This window comes from Nipponia nippon, unplaced genomic scaffold (assembly GCF_047370975.1).
Source record: "Nipponia nippon isolate SJK-2023a ecotype South Korea unplaced genomic scaffold, ASM4737097v1 scaffold_8, whole genome shotgun sequence".
In the NCBI taxonomy this organism is placed as follows: Eukaryota; Metazoa; Chordata; class Aves; order Pelecaniformes; family Threskiornithidae; genus Nipponia; species Nipponia nippon.
The window spans coordinates 31,413,299-31,435,040 of NW_028262402.1; the positions used below are offsets into that span (position 1 = coordinate 31,413,299).

The 21,742-nt window shown below is 37.7% G+C and overlaps 1 protein-coding gene across 1 annotated transcript in view; it reads left to right on the forward strand.

Moving 5' to 3' along the window:
* FANCC (FA complementation group C) overlaps positions 1-21,742 on the forward strand; it is a 92,673-nt gene that overhangs the window by 61,826 nt on the left and 9,105 nt on the right. Inside the window, exons 7-12 of the mRNA XM_087742064.1 lie at positions 845-1,009; positions 6,768-6,924; positions 12,886-12,938; positions 15,963-16,062; positions 20,722-20,797; positions 21,625-21,706. Of these exons, the coding sequence (XP_087598190.1) occupies positions 845-1,009; positions 6,768-6,924; positions 12,886-12,938; positions 15,963-16,062; positions 20,722-20,797; positions 21,625-21,706 (633 nt within the window). The remainder of the gene's footprint in view (positions 1-844; positions 1,010-6,767; positions 6,925-12,885; positions 12,939-15,962; positions 16,063-20,721; positions 20,798-21,624; positions 21,707-21,742) is intronic.

Below are 21,742 nucleotides of genomic sequence, written 5' to 3' on the forward strand. Positions count from 1 at the left end.
ACAGTGGAATGCACTGTGCAGTAGTCTCCAAGAACGTATTTTGAAGATTATGTAGAAGAAGAAGAAAATTGCCTTTGCAGGGTTTTTCTTCCATAGTTAAAAGAGTAAAGTAAACTGCTAAAGTTTGCTGATCCTCGATAAGGGATTAGAAACAGAATTTTGTAAAGGGGACTGATTTAAAGAGTTAGCTCTGTGAACTTCACATGTATATCCTGAAAAACACTACTGCACAATAAATATCAGCCCAGTAATTACCATTCCTACAGAAACACTTCTCATAGTAAAACTGCATCTCAAAGTATTTCAGTATAAGAAACCTTAAACACGTATTTCGTTAGGTACTAACTCAGAAATTCAAGTCTTTGAAAACGTGTCGTGTTTTATTTCTCTTATCGTGGAAACCACAATGGTACCCTGTGAAACAACAGGAGGCCTTAAAATCAGCTAGGTGGTCTCTTGTGAGGGTCTAGCAAACCTACGTGGGAGCTGTGAATTTGTAGTCCTCCTTACCTGTGCTTCGCTGATCCTGGGAGAGACAAAGCATTCCCTGTTAGGAAGGGTGTGATTACTGAGTGAACACAACTGGCTGCACTTCAGAACTGGGTTGATACTGTGGTTTGCCTTGAGCACTAAAATATCAAGATTTTATTTGACTTCTTAAGATTCTTCAGACAATATGTAACGACATGTCAACAGTTATTCCAATAAATAATTTTTCTGCAGTTAGGTATGCAACTCTTACATTTAACCTTCTGTAATTAATTTAATTTTCTTTTACCTTATCAGTTTAGAAATCAAAGTTTTGACTTTTCTGAAAAATGAACTGTGTTTATTTTCCCCTCAGAGTGTCAGCCAGTCGTGTGAATGCTGTCTCCCTTTTCTGTCTTCCTCTCATTACTTTGCCTGATCTAACTCCATTGCTGGAAACGCTCCTTCTTTACCATGGAGGTGCATCAAAAGAAATTCTCAGTTCAGAGTTTCTGGAGGCTGTGAATGAGGCCTTTTTAAAGTAAGTAGCATGGTCTGTATGATTTTTATGCTCTTTTCATAACGATTATTAATGCAATTAAATGTCTTTTCTCTGGGTTTGTATGCTGAATGCACTGTACATCTTCTGCATTCTAGTAAAATACTTCCCTTGCAGTTGAATAGCAGAGCTCAGGTTGTAGGCCAAAGCAGAATTTTAAATTGCTGATGTACAAATTGTGGTATAAGAGCTTTAAATATTGACTGGAACTTTTTCCCACCTCTTCTTTAAAATGGAGGTTAAAGTCTTCAATAGGTTTTAGGAATTTTGTGAAAGATATGATCACTTTTCATAGAAATATTATTTACCTTTCATATAAGTGTATCAACATTCCTAACTTGACATCTTGAGAGCCATCTTTCTTTTTCTGTGTGCAAGATAGATCCTTATATTTGAGTGGTTCCGTATTTCTCGGTTTTTGTATGTGTGTGGAATTGTTTCACAAGATTTTAAATTCTCTAGTTTTTCAGCAGATTATACTTAATGAGTCTGCTAGGAGCAATTTGTGAAATATAACTGCTTGTTTTGCTGCCACTAAAAATACTGTTTTGATAAAATCAGTTGTTGTGGTTTAACTCCAGTCAGCAAATAAGCACCACACAGCCACTCACCCTCCCCCTGGCTCAGTGGGATGGGGGAGGGAATCAGGAAAAAAAGAGTAAACCTGTGGATTGAGATAAAGACAGTTTAATAGGACAGCAGAGGAAGAGGAAATAATAATAACAATAACAATAATAATGATGATGATGATGATGACGATGATAAAAGAATATACAAAACAAGTGATGAATTGCTCAGCCCAGCCTGTCCCTGAGCAATGATCGCTGCCCCCCGGCCAACTCCCCCCAGTTTATATACTGAGCATGATGTCGTATGGTATGGAATAGCCCTTTGGCCAGTCTGGGTCAGCTGTCCTGGCTGTGCTCCTTCCCAGCTTCTGATGCACCTGGCAGAGCATGGGAAGCTGAAAAGTCCTTGACTAGTGTAAACTCTACTCAGCAACAACCAAAACATCAGTGTGTTATCAATGTTATTCTCATCCTAAATCCAAAACACAGCACTGTACCAGCTACTAGGAAGAAAATTAACTCTATCCTGGCCAAAACCAGGACAGTATCCACCCCTTATTCCGTACCATCTACATCATGTCCAGGTCCTACCCTTTCCAATACATTCCAGTTAATCACCACCACTTTTCCTGTCTTTTGATATATACATACAGATATCATTCCCTTAGCCTTAGAGGCCATCCCTCTAAAATGTCCGTTGAGTTCATTCAGTCCGTGACTTTGGGTTCCATCTGTCATAACAGTCTTTCAGGGCAGGAGAGTTGGTGTGTAGTGTTGGATAGTTGCACGCTGAAGCCAGTTGGGGTTCCATCACTGCTGCACTTTGTCTGGTTTCATCAAACTTCATTATTCATTAATGTGGGCGATTCTTACTGTAATACCATTGATATGGCATATAGCCACCATAGAAGCAATGATATACAGTATTATATAGTAATTAACATAATACAATTCTGTTCATTGGCTATTTTCACCCAAAATCAAATCCCCTTGAGGTACACGTTGGACTTCCCCACCCTTCCGCATCATCCACCATGTGCACCCAGGTCCTTGAGCAAAAGCAATCCCACAAATGGGTTTGCTTTTGCCAAAGGCAGGAAGAACCCAGACTGTCTACCCCAGCATATTTTTTTATGTGGACTATGGGGACTTCATCCCCTTCTATGGTACGTAAAACTTTTGACTGGGCAGGGCCAGCTCAACTGGCGGATCCTCTAATGATGACTAACCAGGTGGCCTTTGCTAAATATGTATCCCAATGTTTGAACGTCCCAGTACCCTTTGCTCTCAGTGTAGTCTTTAACAGTCTATTGTATTGTTCAGTTTTCCTGGAGGCTGGTGCATGATAGGGGATGTGATACACGCACTCAATGGCATGCTCTTTGGCCCAGGTGTCTATGAGGTTGTTTCGGAAATGAGTCCCGTGCATGGGATGTGTTTCCAGCCATCCAGTGGTTGCTTCCACCACTGTAAGCACATGGCGCTTGCCTTGGCAGGTTTGTGGGACCGTGATATAATTGATCTGCCAACCCTCCCTGTATTTACGTTTCAGCCATCATCCTCCATACCAGAGAGGCTTTAACCGCTTGACTTGCCTGATTGCAGTGCATGTTTCACATCTGTGGATAAACTGTGCAATTGTGTCCATGGTCAAGTCCACCCCTCGATCACAAGCCCATCTATATGTTGCATCTCTTCCTTGATGGCCTGAGGTGTCATGGGCCCACTGAGCTATAAATAATTCACCCTTCTGTTGCCAGTCCAGACCCACCTGAGCCACTTCAATCTTAGCAGTCTGATCCACCTGCTGGTTGTTTTGATGTTCTTCAGTGGCCTGACTCTTGGGTACGTAAGCATCTACATGACGTACTTTTACAACCAAGTTCTCTACCTGGGCAGCAATATCTTGCCATAATGCAGCAGCCCTGATGGGTTTGCCTCTGCGCTGCCAGTTGCTCTCCTTAAATTGCCGTAACCACCCCCACAGGGCATTTGCCACCATCCATGAGTCAGTATAGAGACAACACTGGCCACTTTTCTTGTTTACCAATTCTTCCTCTTCCTCCTCTTTTCCTCATGATGGCCCTGTGTTTTCATCATTCCTTTCTCAACGAGTTGACTTTTGCTTCCAAGACTTCTTCTTGTGTATAGGGGTGTCATGGTTTAACCCCAGCTAGCAACTAAGCACTGCACAGCCGCTTGCTCACTCCCCCTGCCCCTGGTGGGATGGGGGAGAGAATTGGAAGGGTAAAAGTGAGAAAACTCATGGGTTGAGATAAGAACAGTTTAATAATTGAAGTAAAATAAAATAGAATAGTCGTAGTAGCAGTAGTAATAATAATAATGATAATAAAATAATAATAATACAATAATAATATACAAAGCAAGTAATACACAATACAGTTGCTCACCACCCACCGACCGATGCCCAGACTGTCCCCGAGCAGCGATTGCTGTTCCCCGGCCAACTCCGGCCATTTATATACTGAGCATGATGTCGTACGGTATGGAATAGCCCTTTGGCCAGTCTGGGTCAGCTGTCCTGGCTGTGCCCCCTCCCAGCTTCTGGTGCACCAGGCAGAGCATGGGAAGCTGAAAAGTCCTTGACTAGTGTAAGCACTACTTAGCAACAACTAAAACATCAGTGTTAGTATTCTCATCCTAAATCCAAAACACAGCACCATACCAGCTACTAGGAAGAAAATTAACTCCATCCTGTCCAAAACCAGGACATCAGTCTGTGGATGAAGACCAGCTGAGTGAAGCTGGACATCAGCAAGATTGGCTGTGCCAGGGAAGGAAAGACATCAGAGAAAGCACAGCCGACTTTTGGTTAAGAGTTGCTTTATTCAAATTGTAGCTGAGGGACTGTATTAGAAACAATTAAACCCATTTTTTTTAATACTAGAAAAGGTCCTTTGTGAACACTTTGCCTCAATTATCCCTTTGTCTCCTTTTTAATCAAAGTTTTAATTGCTTCCTCTGTACCCAACATCATAATTTCTGAGATGTTCCAATGAAGATTGTTATATTGCTCCATTGAGGGCTCCAGCAAAAATAAATAATTAATGAAAAAGCACGATTACTTATTTGTACACGTTACTAGAAGCTGAGGAAAACAAGTGAAAAAGGAACGTGAAGGTCTCCCAAAAAAGAGAGAGGTATCTTTCATTTGTCCATCTTTTGTGGCTTCAGACTGGACATGTTCCACAAGAAGTAACGCAGTTTGGAAAACTTTCGGAACAAGTTCACAGGTTCAGCATGGGTGGTGTATACTCATGTCAGTGAGCCAAAGGGAAGTCCATCATGACATACTTTTGCCACTTCATAATGTGAATCTGAATCCTTTAGATGGTCATAAAAGGTTCTTCTGGCTGAAATAAACGTCCCTTTGCTTAACTTTTGAGCTACCTATTTATCACAGTGAGCAAAAATAATTCAGTTTATATGGCTCTTGACTAAGTGAGTCTTGCAGGGCCCTTGACAAAAGTATATGATTTCCCTGAGAGCAGATGTAGGCTCACATGTGCTTTGCATGGTACACTCCTGTCCTGCCACTGAAGCTCATACGATTTTAACTTGAGTGTGCTTGTATTTTATTTTGTTTCCCCACTTTAACAATTGAATTCTGTGTTCCCTAACCCTGTCATTGTGTTCTGAACACTTGTTTTCCATCTGAACACAAGTGAAGCCTGCTCCAGGAAACAGAGTTACTAAATACTGGGACTTGCAGTACTCCACAGAATTCAGCATTGGCCCAGTGGGATTGCCTGGAAGTTCAGTCGCAGAAGGATAATGACTACAGTTTACTTCCTATATGGTTTTTAAATCTCAGAGTTGGAACACCTCTATGTAAGCTTACTAGATTTCTTTTCCTGGCATAATAATATCTGCCATGCTACCACAAAAACAACAAAAAAGAGGATTGTGGCAAAATTAAATAATCTGTTGTCATTCTTAATTTACTCTGATGGGCATATGTGCTTTAATAGTGATATTTAATTAAACAGCATCTTGAAATTGAGCATTGCTTTACAATTTTGAGATTTTACATACTAAGATGTATTTCTTGTCTACAGATGTACACTTTTAAGTTAAGCTATTACATAGACTTGAATGGAAAAAATACAGCTTTTCAATGGAAATCAGAATTCTGAAGGCTGATATTTAAACAAAAGTATGGTAAAATACATATGTTGAAAATAGATTCTAAAATGCTGTTAAATCTTTCTTTCTGCTGATATTTTTCTTTTTTTATCAGTGCTTTAGTTTGCATGTACTCTCCAGGCTAACTTTAGTTCTTTTAATCTTAACTTGATTTAAGACCAAAGCACATATTTCTTGTTATTTATGCATTTCTTGTTTTTAACCTTTTAATTTGCAACTATCGTAATAGCTGCAAAAATATTCCAGGATGTTTTGTGCTGTGGTATCTCATCTTCTTGGGTGGTTACTTTTAGTATATTTTGATTTGTGTTGGTCCACACAAATTACAGCGCTGTCTCAAAATAAACTGTGCCTTTTATTCCCTAGTGAAAATAAATTATATAATAATAATAATATTTCCTATTTTCCTGAAAGCTTTAGGTGAAAAGATAATTACCTTCTTAACCATTTATCTTTTAAAAGGCTCCGGTCAGTGTTGGTGGGCTGAAGACTTACCTACCTCTACCTCAGGTTTTGGTTTTTTTTTTCTTTTTTCCCTGCAAAGACAGGTAATGCTTTGATTTAGCCAGCAGTAAAATTATCCAGGGCCTTCCTACTTCTCTGTCAGCTGCTGACGCTTTCCGAGCAGACCAGTCTGCAGGAAGCAATCTGGGTCTGAAAGAGCAGAGCGCAAGCGTGGGGCAGGGCCTTTCTCTAGAGAGGAAGGGAACTCCAGATTAAGCCTTCTGTTCCCATTTGCTGGAATCCACCATAACCAAATTTTTAGGTTTTAGAGACATGTGGTAAGGTTTCATTTGTAGATGATGGTGCTTCCCTGTTATTCTTTGCCATTATTATTTGATATTGAACAGAGTACTGTAAACAAGATTTTCTCTCTCTTGCTGCAGGTTGATCTTTCTGTCTTCTTTTTCCTCAATGTGCTTTTTTTTTTTAAAAAAGAAAAGGTACATTTTTGTCTTCCTTCCAGTTTCTCAGGGAAAACGGTGCTTTTCTCTCTAAACCAGGAAGAAGATCTCCCTCCCCGAATCAGCCATCTTCAGCCTCTGGCTTCGTCACTTACCAAGCCTTGAAAAAGCTACACTGTATCTTTTAGACCAGCTGGTTTCCATTCAATGGCATTCACTGGAAGAAGTGTCTTGTGTCATAAAAGATTCGTTACTGGTATGTGCAACATGTAGTACGTTTGATGCTGCTCGTTCATGCTTCAGAAGTGACAGAGAGTTTTCAAATACGTCAGCATCTTTGAGGGAAATGGCTGTCATGTGGCACATAACTTGCTAATGCAAAGACAAATCTTGAGTCTTACAAATGTCACTAAATTTTTAGCTTTTACACTGAATTGGTAGAAGAGAAAAAAGGTTTTGTCCAGTGATGAAGAATGCATGAAGAGACAAGAATCTGACTGGTGGGGGTGCTGAGTACCTGCCTCTGTCTTAAAAAATTATGAACTTTGGCCAGGGAGGATTTGAATCTGTTTTTACTTCAATCTCTGTACCCTTGGGATAAACAATTGAAATTCCTTGTAGATTATTTTATTATGGACTACTTAGTTACTTGGTTTTGTTTGCAAACCTGAACAAAATTCTTAATACGAAACATTCGCTAAACTGTAATTAAAGTTTGTTTTGAAATGCTGTGTTATGCAGTGCACCAAAAATCTTTCCTGTGAGAAAACATGATGCAATACCTTTTCCAAAATAATGATATAGTTTGCAATACTAAGTGTAAATTTAATTGTTAATTAGTGTGAAATAGCATGTGTGCTAAGTACTTAGATTATGTATTTCAGAAAATGGATAGAACTAAAAAATGGCACATGGAGTCTTATTTTCAGCCTATGAAACTGCTTACAGAGTATGTATTTTAGATAGGAAAAGAATGATACCTTTAAATATTCTTCCTTTTTATTTGAATCTTCAAGTTTCTCTTTTAGGGATCCATTATAATACTTGCAAATCTCCTAAGTGCTTGCTGTGAACAGCACTTTGTCACCTGGGGATCTAGGTATTCCAGAAGACAAGGCTATATACAAGGCCTGTGCGTAATTTTTCTGTGTCACATACACTGTGAATTGAATACAGTATGTGGTACCACATGTGGCTGAGGTAAAAAATAAAAATATCTAGGTTATATATAAAAAGAAGTCAAATCTTTGCTTTAATTATTGGTTTATTGTTGTTTATTATCGATGTTCTTATTTACCTTGTCTTCACATCCTGATCCCTGAGAAGAATGAGACATTACTGTGCTAGCACACTTGGGTTGTCCTTACTTACCTCTGCTCCAAAGATTTCGTGCTTTCAAAATAAGATACTCACAGAGTGGAAAGACCAGTGCAACAGCTTTGAATGCTGATTTAGAGAGGACATCCTGTGGACAAGGAGCAGAATGAATGGAGGCATACAGAAAAGAGCTGGAAGATGGATATTGCTGATTGATAGGCATTGATAAGAGGGAGGATGCATAAATGGGAGATGGAATACCAATTAAAAACAACAGGATGAGAAGCTTCAGAGAGGCAATATAGACGGAAAAGATTTGATCCAGAATCTGTGTTCTAAAATACTCAGTGATATTTTGTACAACTTGTACGTGGTACTATAAAGATACTTGTGTGACATTAGATCAGTCAGCATTTTGAATCCAATAGCATGATTAATTTAGCCCTCCTGAAAAACATTTGAATATTTATTTAGGAATATTTATTTCGGAATATGGGTAGGCATTTTTTGGCAGTTGGATTATGGTATTTGTAGGATGTGGCCTCTGTTTGCCTTATGGATATGGTAATAAAAAGTGGAATCATGAGACAAAACTTGATTTATACATTTTCTTCTATTTGGAAGGAAACCTCTAGAGTACAAATAGGCAGAAATATGTAAGTGATTTGATCATAGTATATGATAAGAAGGAAATTTCAATAAGCTCTTTCGTAATTGCATTATCGGAGTCATTTATCTAAACAAAATATCTTGATACAGCAACCAAACTGTACATAACCCTCATAGAGATCTATAGTACCTAGACAGTTGTAAACCACTGTACTTCTATTATGAAAGAAGCTTGATATGCAATACTCTTATATTTTATTTCCAAGAGTAATTGTAGTGTGATGGTCCACTAACTTGTGTTTTATATGGTATGCTATTAGGTTTGTGGTTTTGGGGCTAAATTGAAATTAATATTGGAAATTCTATAGTTATTCAGAAGTAATAAAAACAAATGAAGTGACGATCACAAATAGTCTTTTAGCTTCTTCAGAATTTGTGAGTGAGTGGATGTCTTCCTTTCTGAAGTAACTTTAAGGTTTGTATGTGTGTGTTAACAACTGAAATTTAAATAAATACACATACTAGAATTTTTTGCTTTACCAGAAATGCATAGGTAAGTATATAAACAGATTTTTAAAGCATGTAAAGCATGTAAAAAGAGATGTGAATGAATCAGTGTCAATTACAGTTTGTGTTCAGTTCTTAGATAGCTTTCCAAAGTAGTTTTATTTCTTTCAAAGTTATGTTGCCAGAAAAGTGCAATAGGTTGAAGAGGGCTTAAAATCTGTCGGCTTCTGCTTTATAAACCATCTGTTACTGCTGCGTTTTGTTTTTCCACCTTGCCTGCTTTCCCAAGTCCAGCCCAGAATCGAAATTATGTTGTGCTCGGCAGTTAAAGCTCTAGCTGTGGGGTCTCCCTTGGTGTTACTTTCGCTTCAGCATTACAGAGCAAATACAGTTTTAGTGGGTGATGCAGCGACTCTTGTACTGCCTGACAGGATACCGAGCTGGAGACTGCTCTGGTTCCCGTGCCCTTGCATTGCCCTCTTGCTGTGCCTTATCCCCAAGTTCTGAGGTTAGCTGGATCCACACTCACCTTTCACTGGGAGCTGTGCCAATGAGATAGGCGTTAACGAAGGATAAAGGAGGAAGGACAGAGAGAGAAATTGAGAAGCTTTTTTTCTTGTTTTAATACATTCCAGCTAAGTTACAGTTAGTTCTCTCAGTATTGCCTGTCTTCAAAACCTGTGTTGTTATGGTAAAATTTTTGAAATAGTGCACACTAATTCATTCATAATGTTGATGAATTCAGGAGCTTTTTAAACCTCTGTGGAAACATGTTTGTGTGTTCAAAATAAGTGTCTGCTTCAAAATAAAAATACATTTGGCACTTGGTATAAGAAAAAAATTAAGTGACATTTCTCATTTTTAATTGGTAAATATAAAATTCAGGAATACAGGTAAATATACTATTTGGAAATACAGACAACATTTGAAATACAGCAGTGTAGTAGTTTCTTAAAGCTAGATGTGTTTAACTGTAGAAGTGTTGTGTCCAATTAATTGCATGTGAGTCTGGAAGTCAAGAGAACTGGTATGTGCAGTGTTACCACTTCAAATCTATTGCTGTGTGATCTTGGGCACAATTTGTTTCTGTATGTTTACTCTTACTTGCAGTTGTTACAGAGCATTCTATGATGTGAATAAAACGCAGTATATGATTATTAGTCTGTTCCTCTTTGTGCCATTTACTCGCATCCTATAGATACAAATGTATTTTTCTTACTTCTTTATCCAGTTCTGGCTTTGTATTATAAATTAGTTGTTTGTTTAGGGTTCTTCTTTCTGATAATACAGGTACAAAAGTAGTGTAGTTCTATAGAACTTGTGTACGTAATACTTTGTTACAGTATATTTTTCCTATTTTGTTTCTTTCAAAAATCCCAGTCGTTTTGTGTGGGGTTTTTTTTCTGAAGGACACATTCTTAAAATATGGAATCATGATATCACACATGCAGCTCCAGTTCCCTGTGTTTGGATCTTATTGGTTTAGTGTGTGTTGTGCCGTATGTATTGTGCATGTTTTAAAGGTGACAGAACAGCATGTTTGCATTTCTGAGCTTTCTGTGAAAAATATTGCATAGTCACAGACAAGATTATTAAAATGTAAAATACCTTTTTATTTTGAAAAAATGAGGACATAATGTCAACAACATGAAAACCCTGTGAGAATCCCTCCTGAAATTGATAACCCCTCCCAAACTCCAGAATTGCTGCTGGCTACAGCAGAATCGTGCTGCCTGCTCTAGTCCTACTACACAACAGGCACACCTTCAAATTGCCTCGGGGACTTTTGCGCTATGATAGCATTCTTACTTTGAGTGCATGCAAATTAATTCAATGCAGTCAATTGATCAGACTCTTGTGGAGTTAGATAACAGTGGTGGCGGTTGGGTGGTTTTTTTTGTTTTCCCTTTCAAATACCAGTGATGAAATTCATATTGATTTCACTAGTGTAGATTAAATACTAGGAGCTATTAACTGTGGTTTCTTGTAGTGGGTACTGTAGATTGCTGTTGTCTGGCAGGAAAGGGCGGAGAGTTTTTCACCGTTGCATACAAGACATTTAGTTTAGTCTTGTTCAAAAGAACTGTGATTTGATATCGATTACAAATGTGCTGTGATTTGATATTGATTGGCAACGTGCTGATGGACCCTTTCTAGTTTATACTCAACCTGTCTTAAGCAACAGTGGGTTGGTACGTCATCATAGAAGTACGTGTGCAAATGTAGGTGGAGTATCTGAAAAGACAGTGGAGAAATGGCTGAATTCAACCATTTAGACCAGAGGACTGAAAAACATACTTCTCACTTTCCGCTGTTTTCATAGAATTGCAGAATGGTTAGGGTTGGAAGGCGCCTCTGGAGATTGTCTATTCCAAGTTTTCCTTTTAAAACAAAAGAGATGAAGGTGCCTCTTTTTCGTCTCATCCAGCCAGTTTTTTTTCTCTCCCTCTAGCAGTGGAAGTTTGGAGACCAGCCTTGCAACAAGCTGCATGCTGTTCTTCACACGTCCAAACAACCGGCTGTAAATACTCTTGAACACTAGATGGCACACGTTCAATAGGACAACTTAGCTGCAGCCATGTGACAAAGAAAAAGTGTGGTAAAACATGAAAACGAGGTGCCACCTAATATTTGCAGTATGGCAAAGACAACTGTGAGAAACAACGAGCTTTTCTAGACAGTTTGTGTTAAAGGTTGTCTCTATTTTCTGAGATCATATAAGGATCATATAAAGTCTTCATTCCGCCTGTGTGCAATTAAAAAGAAAACAATTCTATTCTACTCGGTACTTTTTAGCTTGTAACAAACGCATAAAAGTTTTTTTTGGAATAGTGCATCAGGCAGTTAAAGCTGTTACAATAAATGCCGTTTATAAACACTATTCCTTCTATGCATCCCGAAGTTTATAGAATGCATTTTATTAAGCATGCATTTCTCTGCATTTTTCAAGAACTATATTCTCATCAAATCTTCAGGTGCTAACTTCAGAAGCACAAAGCGTGAGTTTCTTTTTTAACTTAGGCACATACACTTTGGGGAATGTGTAAGCAGTTATTCTTGGTGCTCTACAAAAGCCTAATAAATCTTAGAATTTAAGAATATGGGATTAGAAAGTAGTGTATTTACTAGTGCATGTTTAATATAACCACTTTCTCAAAACAGTCTTTTGTGTGGTAGCATGATAAAAAGCTTCACTAGTTTTAAAAAAAATATATTTTGATGCACTGACATATTTAGCTTGTACTAGCAACTCTGAAATTCACAGAAGATAGTACTGTGAAAAAGTGTCTTGGACGAAAATGTGTATTGTAGTATTAAAGACAAAGCAATAAATTTAATTTCTGGAATTTAATTTTGAAGATGGAGCAAGAATCTCAAAGCACATCCAAAAGGGGTTGACTGTGAAGAGGAGAAAACAGCTTTTTGTAAATCTGCTCTCTCTCTCATGCCTCCAGCAATTGCATGCAACAACCTGTTCTATCTGCCACCTTTAGTATTTTTAGTGATCGTTGTTTTAAACAGTTTGAGATCCCAGGTGCTTGCATTTATCAGCTGTTTAGCCTGCTTGGTATTGCTGTGGATCTCCTTCCATGACTCTGACGTAGTTATTTTGAAGAACCTAATCCTGAGAAAATCTGAGGATTTAGTAAGAGTTGATTTGAGATTTACAGTTTAGTAATTGCAGTGTAATAGCATCCATGAGTTAAGCTGTCAACTATGTGGTGGCAGTTGTTTGAGTTGTTTCTTATTAATGACTAATTTTCTTTCATTTGTTTATCAACAGCCACAAGCAGCAAGCCATCCTGCCATTTTCAGAATTGTTAATGAAATTTTCAAGTAAGTTTTGAAATTATAGCGGGAAGTGTTTCAAATGACCAGTTTATACATTGAGGTTTTCTTTGTGAGAAGGAGGAGTATACTAATCTGGGATGTATTACAATTTCACGATGTCTTTTTCTTTAGCTGTATGCCTTAGTGTCCCCTTCTGTGTAATATAGTGGAAATAATGAAAAATGTTAAAAATCTTGTGAACTTTATATAGAAGTTACATTATAATAATCATTGATACAGTTGACTACATTGGTTTTTAGCCTTTAAAATTTATAATTTATTTTGTACTTCACTAGAAATTTGTGATTGAAATATGATTTGAGAGGTGAAAATTATAAATGCTGAAATGGCTTGGCCCATGCCAGCATGAAGATGGAATTTAGCTAAAACATTTGCATTTACCAGTGTAGCCTATTTTACATTATGTTAATAGTCTTCAGGATTGATATCCGATGTGATCTTAATGGCATTAAACTACTGATCTGCTTGTTAATAATGATTTTGGTTTTGAATGCATTAAGATTATTTTGAAGCAATATATATCGTTTACCACATGGGGGCTTCCAGTCCTTTGTAGTCAGTATTCAGTGGCTTTTTCTCTTCACTTCACTTGACTTATTATTTTATCTTTTTTTTTTTAAGTAGATCTACTGCTGGGGTTATCAGTATTACAGTTTCGATACAACAATAATGTATTTAGCGACTGATGTTCTTTGTTCATCAAGTGTCTTCCTTTTTAAGAAAAAAGGGCTCCCAGGTGCACATGTTTGGGGGCATTTGTGTGTCTGTGTGCATATTTAGGTTTGTGCAGAAACGAACAGAAGAATCTTTGCTGTAGAAACTCTAGACTGCTGTATTGTGAGAGCGGATCCCCGCGGCAGCTATTGCTATGGCGGTCCTTTCTGGGGCTGTGGTCCAGTGTCTGCGCACAGCTAGCATTTTCTGAATAGCTGAGACCAGTCACTTTCCCAAAGCAAAATGCACTTGAAAAATTGATGCAACTTCAACAGACCAGTGCTAATGTCTTAGGCTGGAGGCTGTATATTGTGATGGTATAGGGAAACAAAATTTGTTCAAGCTCCTTGGCTTATTTAGGGTCATGGTATATAAAATATTTTCTAAAAATAACACAAGACTATGTAACTCTTTGGCACCCTTTCCTTTCGGTAGATAGTAGAAATGGATGAGATGCTGTTTCTCAGATAATGCAGATCTTTGCCTAGCAGAGTATTTCCTAATAAAACTTTGCACTTGTATTAATGTTCCAAATCGTCTTAGAAATTAATCATGTTTTCCTGTTGCTCAGCCTACGTTTCTGCTCCTTTTTTTGTTTTCTGTTGTTTCTACTTAGTATGCTTGTTCCTCTACATTGCCAGTATTAAACCCTTTGTATGTTTTAAAAAGACTTATGTTTCAGGTCCTCTTGGTAGTAAGTGAAGCTATATATGTTAGCTGGCTTTTGCAGGCCAACTGGTTTCTGCAGCTTTGTGTTCATTTTTGTTGTATTTCTCTGACATCCTTCCAGCTATTATAAAGTGGTGTGCAGACGTTAAGATACTCTTCTAGATGTAGTCACATGTGAGATGATAGAAAGCTGCCAATATAGAACTTGTACTTCATTGTTTGGAAACTGTGTTATGTTTCTACACCTGGCAGAAAACCCCTTTTATTTTGGGGTCTAATATTCTGTTAGAAGCACAGATCTAAGCATTGTGTCTCTTTGAGGAATAACTTTTCCTGCTATTTGCGTGCTTTTTATTGAGGTTGATTGTGCTAAATTTTTTTCTCTCAGGGATATTAACTTGTGTTTTTATTTCCCAAGTAGAAGCTTATTTTGTTGCTATGTGAGGCTATACAGAAGTCCACACACCTAGACTGTCTTGAGTTTCTGTGTACTATTTCTTGTGTTTATATTAGTGATTGTATGTGCCTGTAGTTTTGTGAAATTTCCCTGTTACAGTAATGTGTTAGCTGTTCTTATCTTTTAGTTTGTTAGGGAAAGAATGAAACAATTCTCTAATAAAAAACATATCTCGGTGGCAGCTTACTTTGAACATTTTTTCTTCTTACTATTACATGTCTTTCAAATAAGAGAATGAAAATTACACTTTGCTGCCCGTATGTTTTTCTGCTCTATTTGCTCAAGGTTACATTATGCCCTATGGAAGGCCAGTTAAAGCATTCACCTTCCTGAACCTCCAGAGTGAATTTTATGATTTCACCATTGAAAACATGTTGGAATGCATTGGTTCCTAACTAAATCTGTGGCAATTACTGATCTAAAGTATGCCTTTGGTATATACTCATTTCTGTTTGTACTTGTGATTCATTGCTTAATGATCACTAAGGAGTCACAGTCACTGAACAGCAGAGGCGTTATTTAAGCTCAGTCTCCTTGTGTAGTTTTTAAAATATGTGACTTCTAAATTTGATCAACAAGTTTTGTTTGTTTGTTTCCCTGGCTCCAGTAGGAGTGCTATATTTAACAGTTTAAGTCAGGAATTTTTTTTAATTTATTTTTTGCTCCAGGTACTATATCCCAGGAGATTGTACTAGATTGTACTTTCTCTCTAATTTGAGATGGCATATGGGATGCAGTCCCGCAAAACAGTAAAGTATGCTTAACTGTAGGCATGGGAATAGTTGCTCTGAACCCAATAAGACTGTTCAGGTGCCAAATTTGCCTAATAAAGTTGTGGTAGTCTCTTTTTTAATTTTACACTTTTTTTCCCTATGGGTAGGGTAAATTATGTGTGTCTGCATGTATATTGCATGTATACTTACTAAATCTAGTTTATTTGTAGGAGTTGCATATGGGTTTTTTTAAAGTAAAAATAAAATTAAAAAGCCTGCAAAGTTAGTATTTCTATCAGTTTCCACACTGGCATAATGAGCTCAGACACAGCTTGAATCTACAGCATACAAAAAATGTACCTTTTTTTTTTTTTTTTTTTCTTCATTTCAATTAACAGTGGTGTGGTGGGCAGACTAACTATCTGATCTGTCATAATCTAACTTTTTAATGCTTAGGAATGCACTGCTGGAAACTGATGGAGCTCCAGAAGTTATGACCATAATACAGGTGTTTACACAGCTCTTCCTTCAGGCTCATCAGAATGAAAACAAGCAGGTTAGTCAAGATCTATTTCTTAATGTTTCTTTTCAGTGAGAAGGTATGAAATTTCATAAGAGAAGATCAATGCTACTGTTAAGAATGGTGACTGAATATAATGAGCTGAATAACAGCATCTCTCTAAAGCTGTATATACATGCCAAAGTTCAGTTCAAACATTTTCAACTGTGAATAAAATTATAGTGTGAAACCAATATGTAAAAGCAATTTACGTGGCTTTGCCCTGGAGTAATCCTGCAGCCTAAACTGTGCTTTTTCCCCTGGTGCTGAAGTTTCTGCCTGTGTAGTGAACATGATCGTGATCATCCATCTTTGATAGAAAGGATGAAAAACTTTAGATGCGTTTTTCTTTTGCAGTAGCAGGGTTTCTGATAATAAATGAAACAGAGATAATAACCCCATCCCTGTTCCCCCAAATAATTATAAGTAGGACACCGAATAGTCGGATTTGTCTGTTCAAAAGGTAAAAGACACAGAATACATACTGGTTTCAGTTTCTGGTCTTCAACAGTAGCCTCAAAAATTTTTCATTAGTCTAAAGCTTCAAATTTTCCAGCTTAGTGTCTCTTCTTCTGCACAGATTTTTTTACAGGTTTTACTAAACTGAATTAAGTAGAATTAATTTTGTATGTATTAATTTAAACAAGAACAGGATCAGTTTCTCATTTTTAAATTTCAAAATGGAGACCTGAAAAAGTCTTGTCTTATTTATAGGTTGTAAACTTCTTTTCAGGTTCCCAAATCACACTGTCATTTCACATCCTGACCATTTTGTTTAGTTGTTTAACTCCAATTCATACGATGTAAGTTTGGAGAGTATCTTATCATTTAATAGGTTTCACTTTAGACTTAAGAAAATTTCCACTTCCTTTGATTTTTGCATCTTTTTGAGGAGATGGTAGTTAAGAAAACTTTGGGACTTCTTGGAACTTGTGACGTACTGTCCTCTTTATTAGCAGTGTGATTGAATCCGTCTTCTAGCTTTAGGCAATATGAATTAAGGATGAAACTGGGGGTGTCTTGCTTAATACATAGGTGCTGTGCATGTTAATTTTATGCCATCCTGACTACATGGCAGCAGCACAGTGTAGCCCCAGCTGGGGGTGACTGGGTGAAGAACACAAGTAAAGAGTCCCCACTCATCAAACACCCAAGGGCTAATCCTGTTGTGCAGGTGCTGCATTTGCTTCAGGGTGAAAGTCCTTCACCTGCTGGCATTGCGACATGGACTATTGCCCACTTCTCTGAAGTGGTTTTAAATGTTAAGTTTCCTCTGTTTAACTTGTATACAGTTTAATTCATGGTGCTCTAATTAAGGTATTAACATTAGAATTTAAAACCCCTTGTTTCATAGTTTATGAATCAGCCATAATGTTAATTAACAGTTGGCATACAAAAATGCAGGCACAGACTGCTTGCTAAACTTTGTTTAAATCAGTCAGATCATATTTTTTTGCCATACCAATATTACATATATTCATAAGGCACCCATCTCTCTGGTATCTGGATGCCCTTGACAGGACATAATGTGTTCCATTACCATTTCACAGAGGAATGGTAAAACTATTAATGACAGAGGATGAAGAGGATTCTGGCTGGGTCATCGGAGACCTTAGGAATTTATAGTACAGTTAATTGAAAAAAGGGTAGGCAAACAGATGCAACCACAAAATTTTCAAAAGAACCAGCTCATGACTGGCAGTTGCACAGGTTTGCAAGGTAGGAGAACGATTCTCTGTTGCAGTGTGGCAACTGTCAGAAATAGCTGTCTTTTCTAATAACTTTGTAGACCATTTAGAGAGAACAAGGTCTGGCAGAAGAAAGCTGAAGAGTGTGAAAAAACAGTGCTACAGGGTTTAGGAATAGTCTTATTTCCTCTGTGTTTTGGGAGACTGAAAAAGGTATAAATGGAACATGGATTTTAAACCTGCTTAGGAAAAAAGACCATTTGTGTAGTCGTTGAATAAGAAATTTAAGAATGTTTGTACTGAGATCCCTTGGGATAATCCCTTCCATGTTTTGTACAAGCAGATTTTCTTGAAGTTTGTGATGGCAGTGAAAGCTGACCTAAGGATATTTCGGTCACGTTACTTGTAAATTTATGAACTTAAAGTTCATGTTTTTATTTGATGGAAATTATAATTTCTCCAGGATTATTTTCCCTTGATCATTTCAGAATTGTCAGTGGTTTTCATCTGGGAATTTTGTTTTAAATAGCCGGATAAATATTTTAAGCCAGTGTTCAACTTTTATTTCCTGTTATACATCATGGCAATTATTATAACCAGCCACATCCAAACGCATTCCGTCTCTTTGTACCTTGTTTGGCACTTTGTGATGGCTTATGTAGAGAAAGAACTGCCTAAAATACTGTGTTTGTATGATAGGAAGCAAACATTTTACAATACTGTTTTCATATGTAACTCATGCTGTGGGTTGTCTTGGCTACTACTAACTGTGTCAAGGGCTGCTTTTTCATGGGGATTTTTGGTGCAAGCTAATTGGCTACATGCATACTTTACTATAGGGATTATTAATTTTTAATTAACCTAATTAATTAACTTGACAAGTAGACCTTTAGAGTCTTACCATACCAGTGATACCTAGACTGTCTGAGAATACTGTATATATTAGCGTGCTGTAATTTCAATTTACTGTTGTTTACAGAACAAAAAAAGGAGTAGAGAGAGAATATGTCATTCCATTTGTTTATAAGATACATGCATGTATGTCCCAAAAGAAATGAGTCACTAAATACAGTCTTCGTTTGATTTAGAAATTTATCACATTTATTATAGAGTCTGTATTCCCAGTCTGTGTTTCAAGAGGTTATCTACTTGCTAAATAGTCTCTTATTCCTAAAGAAAGGAGACAGAAGATTTCGAAGGTCATTGGTAAGAAGACTTGAAGACTGAAATGACAGAATCATAGAGTGGCTGAGGTTGGAAGGGGCCTCTGGAGGTCATCTTGTCCAGCCCCCCAGCTCAACTGGGCCACCCAGAACCAGTTGCCCAGGACCCTGTCCAGTCGGCTTTTGAGTATCTCCGAGGACTGAGACTCTGAAACCCCTCTGGGCAACCTGTGCCAGTGCTCAGTCACCCTCACAGTAAAAAAAAAAAAAAAAAAAAAAAATTCTGATATTCAGACAGAACCTCCTGTGTTTCAGTTTGTGCCTATTGCCTCTGGTCCTGTTACTGGGCACCACTGAAGACAGCCTAGCTCCATCTTCTTTAAACCCTCCCTTCAGGTATTTATGTACATTGATAAGATCCCCCTTGAGTGTTCTCTCCTCCAGGCTCTCTCAGCCTTTCCTCATAGGAGAGATGCTCCAGTCTCTTAATCATCCTTGTAGCCCTTTGTTGAACTCTCTCCAGTATGTCCATGTCTCTCTTGTACTAAGGAGCCTACAACTGGATATAGTGCTCCAGGTTTGGCTGCTGGAGTGGCTGCTCCCTGGTGCTGAGGGGAAGGATCACCTCTCTCGACCTGTTGGCAATCCTTTGCCTAATGCAGCTCAAGATACCATTCGCTGCCTTTGCCACAAGGGCACACTGCTGGCTTACGTTCAACTTGGTGTCCACCAGGACCCCCAGGTCCTTTTCTGCAAAACTGCTTTCCAACTGTTTGGCTCCCAGCATGTACTGGTGCCTGGGGTTGTTCCTTCCCAGGTGCAGTACTTTATACTTTCTCCTTGTTGAACTTCATGAGGTTCCTGTCAGCCTGTGTCTCTAGCCTGTTAAGATCCCTCTGGATGGCAGCATGACTCCGGCGTATCAGCCACTTCTCCCAGTTGTCATCAGCAAACTTGCTGAGGGAACACTCTGCCTCATCATCTGAATCATTAATGAAGATGTTAAAGAGGACTGGACCCAATAGTGACCCCTGGGGTACACCACTAGTCACTGGCCTCCAGCTCGACTTTCTGCCACTGATGACCACCCTCTGGGCCTGGCCATTCAGCCAGTTTTCAGTCCACCTCAAAGGGAGTTCATATTGTACTTGCAAATGCATGCTACGCATTAGATGTGCCTGTAGTAGATGTTTGCAGAACAAAAAGATTAAAGGTATGCCGCTGCAAGTCTCAATTACACAAGCAGCAATGTTCACAGTACACAAATCGCACGTACCCAGATAAACAGAGGACAAGTCTGTTACCTATGACCACCCTACCTTGTGCTGAATCAGATCCTAAGAATTTCAGGTTTCCATTTTTGAACATAATGAATAATCTACATCACACCCTCAGATTTTGTAGATGTTATTAATTCTTGGTTTAATGTGATCCATGAACCTGTTTACACTGGAAAATGAAATTAAACTAATTAGTGTCTGTTTTAACCTCTGCATATTAAGAGTGAAGATGTTTGTAATTACAGGGAAAAAGCCTAAGAATATTAAGATGTAATTTTCTTCATAGTCTGAACCTTTTTTAATGCATGTATTTTAAAAATCCATAAATAATTACTTTTCCTAAGCAAGATTTTCCTAAATATCCCCCTTCTTTCTTTATGCAAAATCTGAAAATTAAGTGTAGAGTTTTTGTGTTCTCTTGCTTCAGTCTGTATTGTTAATTATTACCTTAGATGAGATTGTTCACTGTGGGTTTGTTTTGAAAACTGACCAGAAAGCTCTTAAAATAACGATTTTGTATCTTAGCATAAATTTCCAATGAAGGCCTACTTCCCTTACCATCACCAGCCTCTTGTAACAGCTTTACTCAGACGTCCTCTTGGTAAGTTTCTTCATGAAATATTTGCAGCATCAGCCAACATGCATGATCTGTATATGTCTTAAAACAACTTTAAAAGGGATGAAGACAAAATTTTGCCCTTTCCTAAATAGGGCGTGTTGACTTAGCAATTTTAATAGTATTCTTTTAATGTATTTTTTTTGCAGTAACATTTAATTCTTATGTAGCAATAATAGAGATGTAACTTTAAAGAAAACTAAAGCAGAAGTGAATAACAAAGAAAAAGTGCATAATTTTGTAGGAATGAAGACAAGTTACTGAGACTGTAAAAATACTAAATATTCTTATCTTATAATATTAGTAATTGTCATTATGAAATTTTTCATATGTATATTACAAGAAATAGCCTTGCTGTTTGTCTCTGAAGCTTGAATTCTGCTGATCTTTTAGACTGCAAACCTAATACTTTTTTCAGGTTTCCCATTCTTATTGATCAAGAAACCACTGCTCAGTGCGGTACAGTTTTTCATGAGCAATAATTTCAGCTCAGTACGAGAGCCTCTGGGAATTTTACTCCACTGATGATATATTTAATATTGAGGTAGCATTTACACAAGGGTACATCAGCCTCATTTGAATATTCCTAGCTATACTTCCTCACATGGCTTTGTCAATTAATTGTTCTAAGAAACACAGTAATAGGTGTTGTTGAAAATTGGGAAATTTTAAAATGAAATTTTAAATGCTTTATGATAACTGAATCAAGTTGCACAAATTTTAATGCTAGCTTAGTATGGTTAATTTCACTGTTCTATTCTAGTTGGACAGACTAGACTTTTAAGGGTTTTATTTTCATCCTCCCTCCTCAGAATTGCCAACCACACACTGCTCTCAACACTTGAAACACATTTCGGATATGCTCAAAGCATTAGTAGAAGATACAAACATTAGGTAAGCAGTATTACACTTTCTAACTTTTTGTCCTTT